The sequence below is a fragment of the Ascaphus truei genome, chromosome 5, assembly GCF_040206685.1.
Source record: "Ascaphus truei isolate aAscTru1 chromosome 5, aAscTru1.hap1, whole genome shotgun sequence".
Taxonomy (NCBI): Eukaryota; Metazoa; Chordata; class Amphibia; order Anura; family Ascaphidae; genus Ascaphus; species Ascaphus truei.
This window is the reverse complement of record NC_134487.1, coordinates 107,295,408-107,307,557: the sequence shown is the minus strand read 5'-3', so window position 1 is coordinate 107,307,557 and position 12,150 is coordinate 107,295,408. Positions and strand designations below refer to the sequence as shown.

General features: G+C 39.7%; 1 protein-coding gene across 1 annotated transcript in view; it reads right to left on the bottom strand.

Annotated features, from left to right (window-relative positions):
- Positions 1-12,150, bottom strand: part of DCN (decorin) — a 53,411-nt gene that overhangs the window by 26,179 nt on the left and 15,082 nt on the right. Inside the window, exon 3 of the mRNA XM_075600442.1 lies at positions 5,074-5,186. Within this exon, the coding sequence (XP_075456557.1) occupies positions 5,074-5,186 (113 nt within the window). The remainder of the gene's footprint in view (positions 1-5,073; positions 5,187-12,150) is intronic.

The following is a 12,150-nucleotide window of genomic DNA, read 5'->3' as shown; positions in this document are numbered from 1 at the left end:
TAGAGAGTGAAACACAGTGGATGCGAAAAATCTCCTTAATATAGATGTCCCCCAGGGTGGCAGAATTTGGAAGGCCTTTGAGAGGTATGAAATGAGCCTGTTTCAAAAATCGATCTACAATGACAAGAATAGTATTAATTCCTTTAGAGGCAGGAAGATCGACAATAAAGTCCATAGAAAGGTGGGTCCATGGACGATACGGAATAGGTAGTGGGCAAAGCAGACCAGACAGCTTGTTGCGGGCAGACTTGTTAGCGTAGCCGGGTCTGGGTAGGAGAGAGTGGGTTAGTCCGTATACTCGCAGGGGTCTTGGGTTATAGAGAGCAGCATAGTTGAAGTCTGTTAAGCCATGGCCTGGGATTGGAGAGTTGAGAATCGTCGAAGTCAGTATATTTGTGGTCTTGGGGTAGAGAGATAAACGTAGTCAAGGGTAAGCTGAGGTCGATATCCAGAGGAGTTCCAATAACAAGCCGGGTCGGTACACGAGGAGACAAACTGCAAGACAAGACTGGACAAGAGCTAGGCACAACTAAACTGTGAGGCACACAAGGCTACAATAGATTATGCTGAGCAATGCAAGAAAGTGCGAGCAGGATATATACAGTATATGGTACAGCAGCCAATAGGACAGGGGGCGGAGCGGAGGCATGACCCCAGTGGGAGCCGTGATAGGCACAGGAGACAAGTGGCAGTCTGATTACTTGCCGCGCATCTGGGGAGCGGTGAACGTCGTCACGTGAACGCGCCGCTTAAGCGCGATGCTTGGTGCATCCGGGGGGTGGGGCTATGCTCCGAGGAAACTCTAGAAGAGCTGCGTGTGCACGCGCGCTCACGCCGGTGCCAAGATGGAGGAATGAGTAGCAGCAGGTAAGCACGTCGCAAAGGACGTGTTCCCCAATTCCTTACATCGCTTAAGTAGAGGTGTGCTTTTACTTAAAAAATAGATGATGATGATGATGATGATGATGATGATGATGATGATGATGATGATGATGATGATGATGATGATGATGATGATGATGATGATGATGATGATGATGATGATGAAAATAATGTTTGGCTGAGAGAGCAAAATCCATAAGTCAGACTGGGGGTGGAGTTAGCACCACCTTTTTAGAAGAAGTGATTTGCAATAGAAAATACTGTTTTGCTCACATTTCAGTCCACTTTTTGGGAACATGCCAAACCGTGAGGTGTGACAATGACAACTTCAGAAATACTGTACTAGAATAAACCCCTATGTATTAAGGCAGTTTTGGAGTAAAATTGATTTTCATTTTGTGACTCCTGGAGTCAATATATTAAGGAACGTCCTGTCATTTTCTCCATGTGCATCAGGTTTGATTTAAGATATTGTAGGAATATTGGAGTTACCTCCACAGTAATCCTTTGAAGATAAGGGTCTATTTGTTTGGTGAACAAAGTTCATCATTTGAAACTCTTTGACAAAGCGCCAGTATCAGCGTGAAACGCGTAAGAGAATTTTTTCTTGCTGACTCAATGTGCCAATAAAGTTTTTTCCTGCACCGATGGTTACCGGCAGTCCATGTCTGTTTCTTTTTCTACAGAAGTGCACCACCACCACTAATGTCTTTCTTGATTTAAGATATGGCAAAATGGATGGATAGAAATTAGCAGTGGAGGTAAAAGTATAAAGAAAATGTTTGTAGGGATATGCTACAAACCACCAAATATCTGTGGGATTGAGGAAGCTAAAATACTTTTGCAAATGGAGAAGGCATCAAAACTGTGTCATGTTTGCGTACTGGGGGATTTTAATTATCTAGACATAGACTGGGGCAATGAGATTAGCATTACAACAAAAGGAAACAGGTCATTGGGGGTACTTAAAGACAATGACATTACCCAAATTATTAAGGAACCAACCAGGAGAGGGGCAATACTGGATTTGGTACTATCAAACAATGTAGAAGTAATAACAAATATTCAAATCAGGGAACATATGGGTAAACGTGATCATAACATGGTCTCATTTGAAATAAATGATCAAAAAACAGATTACTTGGGTTCAACAAAGACCTTAAACTTTAGAAAGGCAGATTTTAATAAACTGAGGTCTAATCTAGTAGTAATACAATGGGGTGATGCTTTTGCAGGGAAAATTGTTGAAGATAAATGGACAGTCTTTAAAACATTGTTAGAAAAGCACACTCATCAGTGTATACCCTTGGGTAATAAGTATAAAAGAAATAAGTCAAAACCAGTGTGGCTAAATAAACAGATGGGGAGGAAATGGAAAAGAAGAGGCAGGCGTTTAGATTCTTTAAGTCAGACGGGACGGAAGCATCGTATCATAATTATAAGGAATGTAACAAAAATTCCAAAAGGGCCATCAAATTAGCAAACATTGATAATGAATAAAGGATTGCAATAGAAAGTAAAATTAACCCTAAATAGTTCTTTAAGTAACTTAATAACAAAAAAATGAGAAAAGAAAATATAAGACCTTTTCAGTGTGATTTTGGCAGGCAGATTATTGGAGGTAAGGAAAAATCAGAGGTATTAAACATATTAGTTGCCTCTGTGTTTACCAGGGAATAATCTATTTCAATTGTAGTGCTGCAGGAGGAAGCCACAACCTCCATATTAATGAACAATTGGTTAACTGAGGAAGTAGGTCATAGGCGGCTTGAAAAAATTAAAGTAAATAAGGTACCTGGCCCCGATGGCATACATCCAAGAGTTCTCAAGGAGTTAAGTTCACTAATAGCCAAACCATTACATTTAATATTAAAGGACTCAATTTCCACAGGCTCAGTACCACAAGATTGGCGTAAAGCAGATTTGGTGCCTATATTTAAAAAGAGAGCTAGATCACAACTGGGGAATTACAGGCCTGTAAGCCTGACTTCAATAGTGGGGAAACTATTTGAAGATTTAATACGGGATAATATTCAGGAATACGTAAAGGAAAAGAAAATTATTAGTGATAGTCAGCACGGATTTATGAAGGATAGATCATGCCAAACTAACCTTATTTGTTTCCTTGAGGAGGAAAGTAGGAATTTAGACCAAGGTAATGCAGTTAATGTGGTCTACTTAAATTTTGCAACGGCTTTTGATAAGGTTCCACATGAGGTTGGTGTACAAAATATATGCACCTGGATTGAAAACTGGTTGAAGGATAGACAACAGAGGGTTGTCATAAATGGAACTTTTCAGGTTGGGCTAAAGTTGTGAGTGGAATACCTCCGGGATCGGTTCTGGGTCCCCTGATTTTGAACTTCTTTATTAATGACTTTGAGGATGGCATCGAGAGCAAAGTCTCCATCTTTGCTGATGATACAAAATTGTGTAAGGTAGTAGAATCAGAGCAGTATATAGTTTCTCTCCACAGAGACTGGAAACTTGGGCAGGTATATACCAGATGAGGTTTAATACCGATAAATGTAAGGTTATGCATATGGGAAGCAAAAATAAACATTCAACTTACAAATTAAATGGGGATACATTGGGGGAATCCTTGATGGAAAAGGATTTAGGAGTGCTTGTACACAGCAGGCATAGCAATAGTGCCCAAAGTCATGCAGTAGCTGCAAAGGCAAACATGATCTTTTTTCCATTAAACGGGCAATGGATGGAAGGGAAGTAAACATAAGTATGCCCCTTTAAAAAGCATCAGTAATACCACACCTTGAATATGGAGTACAATTTGGGGCCCTACTCCTTAGTAAAGACATTAAGGAATTAGAGAGAGTGCAGAGAAGAGCCACCAAATTAATAAAGGGGCTGGACAATTTAATTTATGAGGAGAGGCTAGCTAAATTAGATTTATTTACATTAGAAAAGAGGTGTCTAAGGGGGAATACGATAACTATATAAAAATATATTCGGGGACAGTACAAGGAGCTTTCAAAGAATTATTCATCCCAAGGACATTTCAAAGGAATCTGGGGCATCCCTTTAGGTTGGAGGAAAGGAGATTTCACCAGCAACAAAGGAAAGGCTAGGGCAGTTAAAATGTGGAATTAATTGCCTATGGAGACTGTGATGGCAGATACAATAGAATTTTTCAAAAAAAGGTTGGACATCTTTTTAGATAGGAAATGTATACAGGGATATACAAAATAAGTAAACATGGGAAGAATGTTGATCCAGGGAGTAATCCGATTGCCAATTCTTGGAGTCAGGAAGGAATGTATTTTTCCCATTATGAGATATTATTGGATGATACAGTTTAACAGTGGGGGTTTTTGTTTGCCTTCCTCTGGATCAATAAGTAAGTATAGATATAGGATAAAGTATCTGTTGTCTAAATTTAGCATAGGTTGAACTTGATGGACGTATGTCTTTTTTCAACCTGATCTACTATGCAACTATGTAAATTTAGGAATTAGGAAGGAGTTACATTACACAAATATTAAACTAAGACCAAATTGTACATCTCTTCTTCTCCCTTCTTCTTCCATCAAACAATGTACCTAGTCTGGGGTGGCATAAACTATCCAGACCGAAGAATTTAGACCTAAAGCCTTGTTTCTATCAAGCAGCTTGGAGTACAAAAAATGGTGCAGTGCTTTACCTGAGAAATCTAAAAATGATCTACTTTAATGTAATCGAGGGCCAACAATGTTTTATTTTTATATTTAGGTTTTGAAAAAGTAAAAAAAAGTAATCCTTCCATTAAACAAGCATGAGATGCTTCTGCGCAGTGTTGAAATTAATCAGCTTCTGTTAAATATTTTTTAGTGAATATGATTTCTGTGACCCCTCAAATGTATCTTTGTGACCTAGAACCAAACTGTGCAGTCACACTGCTATGATGACAAAGTAAACAATACTTAGATAAACTATTCATTAGATTGGACACAATACTTACTGTTTTTTATGCTTTTTTCAGTAATCTATGGGGAAATTATTCTGAATGTATAAACATTTGTTTGACTGAAGTTAACATTTGCTTAAAAATACATTTCCTGAAGTTATGTTACTTATACATGAAGTATTCTTGGAGTTCTCATTTAATCAGTGCAATCATCTATCTTTCAGGGTTAATTTATTTGTACTACATGTGTATTGAAGTATCGTATGAAATATTAAAAGACTTCTTACATGAAGATTCTTGAGGTCCTTGAAATCGCCGTCCTTAATGTCAGTGATCTTGTTGTTTTGTAAGTCAAGTAAAGTGGTGTCGGCAGGGATGTCCTTTGGCACTTGCTCCAATCCTGCAAAATAAGTTAAGCAATCTGTACATTTTACCATCATATGATTTTGTACACTAACTAGAAATATTAATAACTTCTAAGCAGTTACTGTAGTAATTAAATGATAAATGCTAAAACCCACTGTTTTAAAGAAATGACTTGTTTCACATTCAACACTTGCATCATGTAGTTTATTTTCTAGCATAGTTCACAAACAGTTTCAGCAATAGATGCCTCTACAACACCATTGTTTCATTATATCAGACTTCTATGTAATAAGGGTGTCTTATTCTATATAAAGCATGTACTCTGCCTAACAAATACTGTCTGTGGGGATCTATATTATAAATACAAAACCTAAACTAAGTTTATGAAATAGAATAAATATTTCTGTTTTCTGCATTTTGAGGTTCCAAAGTTGTCATATCAACTATTTGTTGATCCATTAGAAATGTATCACACTTCCTACGCCTTTTGTTATTTCACCACATGGCAGAAAGGCCAACACTGCTACCCACCCTGCTTTACCTACTTTAGGTTAGAAGCAGATTTTTGGTTATAATTAAATTATCAATCTTTTGAATCTACTACGTCAATTTTAAGTTAAAAGTAGAAATGCTTTTTTGGAGATTGTGGAATTAACAAAGTATTCTAACCATCTCTGAATTACCATGCTGTACAGTAGTAATGATGCTTTATATCCCATAATACTATTTGTTTCCATTTCTTGCTTCCACGCTCCAAGGGAGTAATGGTTACTGGGTAAGTATCTGATGTAATTTCTATAGAAGCCCAGTAATGTTTGTTGTGACTACTTTCTAGAACAAATATGTTTTGCTGATTTGCAAAGTCACTGGTGCAGTACGATAGTCTCCCTTTTTCTTGCACATCAAATTAAATAAATCTTCTTTTATGCAGATAAACCTCGGTATCTGGGAATCTGGCAAGTCCGGATAGAGATCAGTTTGTTTCCTGGGGATCAAAGTATCCAGCTCTTCTCTTCCTAAGAAAATTCTGCTCTCTTTCTTACTATTAAGAATAAAAAGGCAATTACATAGAGCAATTCCAACATCACCTCTTTTCTTTTCCATTAAGTTGTTCACCTCAGCAATTTAGACACTAAGCAAATAGAATGGGAGTTGACCGTTTTATGACTTCTTCAGAGAAAGTGTTTCCAAATTAAGCTAAAAAAATTGAGTTTGCATCCAAGCGTTCTGGAGAACAGATTCCTCATTTTCACAGTGAGTGCCAAAAGAACATCAGACAGTTTAAATTAAAAGCTCTCAGTGGGACAGTTTTATGAAAAACTGATATGTAGCACAGATGAAGTAATGGAAATGAAACATGTTCCTGGTAAAAAAAAAAAAAAAAATACTGCCTTAACCCTTCTATACTTTTTGGTATAAACTTTTTTTGAAGTAGAGTGTTGTACAGCCCACACAATCCCTGCAAGCTCTTACTCCAGCACCCACAACATTATATATATATATATATATATATATATATATATATATATATATATATATATATATATATATATATATGTTAAAAGGACTGCTACTGGCCGTGGCCAAATGTATGCAACAAAAGACAAAAATACCCAATACAGCACATTCAATGTGACAGAAAAAACATAGTAAAATACTTAAATGTTTGTATTCTCATAAATAAGGGTCATTTAATTAAACCCTTTGGATACTCACAGGTAGTGTTATGACCTGCAGAGTAGTCATGCCGGGACATAGTTGCAGGCCTATAACGTTTTGGCCAAAGGGTTCAACTAAATGACCCTTACTTATGAGAATATAAACATTTAAGTATTTTACTATGTATTTTCTGTCACATTGTATGTAGCATTGGGTATTTTTGTCTTTTCTTGTATAGAGCAGGCGTGCGCAATTTTTTTGCGGCACCCCCTGCCTTACCTCCTCCGTTGGCCGCTCCCCTCCTTACCTCGTGCGGCATCAAATGATGCCGTGGGGTCGTGTGACATCACGTCACGTGACCCGCAGCGTCATTTGACGTCACGTTACCAGAGCAACCGTGACATCACATGACCCCACTGCCTCATTTGATGCCGAGTTGCTATGGTCACGTGCCCTGAAGCCGTCTGAATCCCGGTAAGTAGATTTTGCAGAGGCCTCGTGCAGTACTCTGGCATTTAATTTAAATGCCTTGGAGAAGAGCGCGGGACCTCTGCAACCACCCGCGCCCCTCAAAAAAAATCTAGCACCCCCCTAGGGGGCGCGCCCCCAGTTTGCGCACCGTTGGTATAGAGTGTTATACAGTACTTGAGATTACTGAGGTATAGAGGGTAATTGTATATACTCCAAAGTGGCTGTTTGGGCCTTTTTGGACTAAATGGATGTCTTTTTCAGGTAATCAGAATTTTCATGTGAGTTTTCTCTTTAATGTTTTTCTAATAACCTATGTTACTGAAAACAAACTAAAGTTCTGTTCAGTGCTAATCTGTTTTCAGTAAAAGTGGAAAAAAGTTCAATCCAAAATGATAAGATAATACTTAACAAATTACAGTATATAGAACATTTCTATAGAGTAGATGCATTAGTCAAAATAATATTTTGTGTGTGAGGGGGAGTAATTCTTCTCATCTGCCACTTGGTATTTTTTGGAACCTGGTATCTTAGTGTCATGTTTCTTTCCTCAGATGCTAAACCCAGAAAACTGGATTTAAAGAATAGCTTAACATGTATACTAGGAATTAGAATAAAAAAACAAATCAAACAAAAATAATTAAATAATTCCTTTAACGCTAGGAATTTTGAGAAAAAGAGAAAACGTTAATGCATATGGGGACTGTACCTTAATAGAAACCTAACTCTAAGTGCATCTTAGAAGTCACTGCTGCCTTAAATAACCTTTCAATATTTACAAGCTCGTTTTCTAGACCAGGGGTGCACAAACTTACCGTCACGCGCCCCCCTTTCTCCTCTCCCCTATGGATCGTGCCCCCCTCTGCACAACTCCAGCGTCAAATGACAATGCGGGGTCGTGTGACCCCACGGCGTCATTTGACGCTGGTTGCCATGGAGACACGTCGTTGGAACCAAAGTAAGTTAAGAAGTTACAGAGGCCTCACACGATCCCCGGCATTTATTTTAAATGCCTTCGGGGAAGCACAGGGCCTCTGTAACAGCCGCGCCCCCCCTAGAATATCTAGCACCCCCCACTTTGTGTACCCCTGTTCTAGACAAACAACTCCTACCCTGGAATTCACAGAGCTTGAGCCAGCATTAACTTGAAAGGGAGTTAATGCTAACAGAGCTCGCATAACCCATGTGGGAGCTTCATGAATCCTCCTTTATTCTACATAAATTGCAAAGTTACTTAATAGAGGAGGTTGAAAAAAGACATGCGTCCATCAAGTTCAATCTATACTAAATGTAGACAACAGATACTTTATCCTATATCTATACTTGCTTATTGATCCAGAGGAAGGCAAACAAAAAACCCCAGTGACATATCATCCAATGATATCTCATAAAGAGAAAAATAAATTAATTCCTGATTCAACAAATTGGCAATCGGATTACTCCCTGGATCAACATTCTTCCCATGTTTATTTATTTGATATATCCCTGTATACCTTTCCTTTCTAAAAAGATGTCCAACCTTTTTTGAACAAATCTATTATATCTGCATCACAGTCTCCATGGGCAATAATTCCACATTTTAACTGCCCTAGCCTTTCCTTTGTTGCTGGTGAAATGTCCTTTCCTCCAACCTAAAGGGATGCACCAGAGTCCTTTGAACTATCCTTGGGGTGAATAGTTCTTTTGAAAGCTCCTTGTACTGTCCCCGAATATATTTGTATATAGTTATCGTATTCCCACTTAGACACCTCTTTTCTAATGTAAATAAATCTAATTTAGCTAGCCTCTAATCATAAATTAGACTGTACATCCCCTTTATACATTTGATGGCTCTTCTTTGCACTCTCTCTAGTTCCATAATGTCTTTTCTAAGGAGTGGTGCCAAAAATTGTACTCCATATTCAAGGTGTGGTCTTACTAAAAATTTATAAAGGGGCATCATTATGTTTACTTCCCTTCCATCCATTGCCTGTTTAATGCAAGATAAGATCTTGTTTGCCTTTGCAGCGACTGCATTACTTTGGGCACTATTGCTAAGCCTGCTGTCTACAAGCACTCCTAAATCCTTCTCCATCAAGTATTCCCCCAATGTATCACCATTTAATTTGTAAGTTGCCTGTTTATTCTTGCTTCCCAAATGCATAACCTTACATTTATCTGTATTAAACCTCATCTGCCATTTACTTGCCCAAGTTTCTAGTCTCTCCAAGTCCTTCTGGAGATAAATTACATATAACCAAATGATCAAGAGAAGATCACAAAAAGAAACCCAATTAAACTTGCACTCAGCCTATATTAGTAATGAAACACATTGGTAAGTATATCTAGGAGGGGTAAAATCCAAAATAAGAAAATTTTATTAATAAACTCTTCTAAGTGTATAATGTGAAAACTATATATAAAATGGATAAAATATCTCAAGATGAGATGATGCTAATTACATACACCAGGTCTATGGTAACTACTTTGTAGAGAAACCATGGGCCAAATAGGATTAGCACAAATAACTTTAGGGTTGTAGAACTGAATGTGCAAGGGAAAATACCCACATGAGCAATTTTGTATTAGTAATGAAGTATACAGTAGAGGCAACGATTATTCTAACATTTACTGTAAACTAGCCGGGTTACATTCTGGGTATGTGCTGGGTATGTGCTGGGTATGTGCTGGGTATGTTCTGGGCTAGTTTGAGGCACGTTTAAGGCATTTCTGCATTGACTAACGACCCATAGGATTAACACAGCAGGGATCCCTGGCAGTCCCATTCAGTTTGAATGGGACTGCCAGGGATCCCCGCTGTTAATCTGATAGGCCATTAATCAATGCAGAAATGCTGGGGCTAGTTTAAGAGAAGTTTAAGGCATGTATTCAGAATGTACCTGGGTGTACCTGGGTCTTTTGGGGAATTGCCACTGGTTTTTGTTAGAATAATCTCTGCCTCTACTGTAGTTGCCAGATTAAAATTTGTAGAAACAGACTGTGGTAAATATATAGTATCACTTCCAATGTTTGGTAACTTTTTCCAAAAGTAGCGACAACAAATTGCATTCAAATACAGTTCAAACACAAGCTAGCTAGCCAATAACTTCATTACTATCACCATGTAGCAATCATGTTTTAACCTGCTGCATGTCGCGTCTAGCTCTTTCACCCAAATACTTATGAGGCACACTAATATAGCCTAATGGTATGAAGGATCCTCACTATTTGTAGGTAGGGATCAAAACATTCTCAAGCTAGACTGAGGAGTTGTTTAAAAACATCAGCTGCATGTGTGACATATACAGAGTAACAGTAGTCTTGTCATATTCTGCAGTTTGTAGTACTCTCACTAGTATATGGTGAGAAGACACAATGGTATGGTTAAGTGTATAAATAACCCCCCATGCCATGTGTCTGAGTACAATGTCACTGAACTGAATAATAGGTGCACAAGAAAGTATTCCTTATATTTCAGAGGGATTCATACAACCCGGTTTTGCGGCTTCACTGGAATGAATCCCTGGAATTAGTTAATCTTGGTCCTAGGAGAATTTACCCCTTTAAATCTTAGACCCTACATGATTTCCTGGTTTTATTGTGTTTTTCCCTATCCCATGGACTTTCCTTGCGCCTATCACAAGTTTTTGAAGTGAAACTTCTTTGCGCCCACCTACCACACGAGAAAATTTCCCTGGCAGTAAATGGACTTCATGGTGACGGAAGTGACGTCATTGCTGGCAGAATATGCCATTAGCGACGTCAGTGTTGCGAGCTAGAGGAGGAAGGCAGAACTGGATCCATTGGGGGGGGGGGGGAAGAGGAGGATATAGGACACACAGACACAATCCATTCGGGCGTCATGTCCCCGCAGCTCTGCCGGGGGGAGAGAGAGGAGGGACTGCTCCGGGCCGTGGAATGCTGAACCCACCAAAGCAAATGCACACCCCCCACACTGAGAACACTGCTCCACACTTAGCTCCCCCAAAATCTCCTCTTCTTCGACCGGGAGATGTGACGGGGGCTGCGAGATCCAGGTGCCGTGTCCCCGCAGCTCCACTGGGGGGGAGGAGAGGGGGGGGCTGCTCTGGAATCTGTGCATGCGCGTCGGAGGCCTCTGCGCATGCACATTATGCAAGAGAGGTCAGACCGAGGGGGAGGAGAGGAGCTGGGGAACACCGAAGAAGGGAGGGACCAAGCCGTGTCACCCGAGATCCCGGTGCAGACACAGACACAGTCACAGAGTCAGACACCCACACACATAGTGACCAGTGTTGCCATTGTCATTCTCCGGGTGGTAGTTTGCGGTGTGGTGCAACAGCGTCTCCGACATTCGCCATTATTTTCCTGCAATTACCCCTTCAACTGCTGTTAACATGGCTGTGCGGCATCAGCTGACGCCGTGTTGCCATGGGAACCAGACGCTACATGACATCATGACACTATGCGGCATCACGGCAGCGCATAGCATCATGACGTCACGTAGCGTCCGGTTGCCAAGTTCACTGCATTTGGAGGGGGAATTGCAGCACGACGCCTGGAGACGCCGCCAAGTAAGGGGTTTTTTTGGGGGGGGGGGGTTGGCCTCGGTAGAAGGTGGCAACCCTGAGAGTGACACACACAGTGACACACACACAGTGACACACACACACACACACACACACACACACACACACACACACACACACACACACACACACACACACACACACACACACACACAGAGTAACTCTTAAAATGCACGTGCTCGGCACACACCCCCTTTTGTTTTATATTTCTTATTGCTTTCATGCTGCTGCTTTCTGGATGCTACCTGAATCTTAATTTTTTTTTAACTGGAAATACTTTTAAAATTCATTCCTTTTATTTAGTAAATTATTTTGACATTGCAA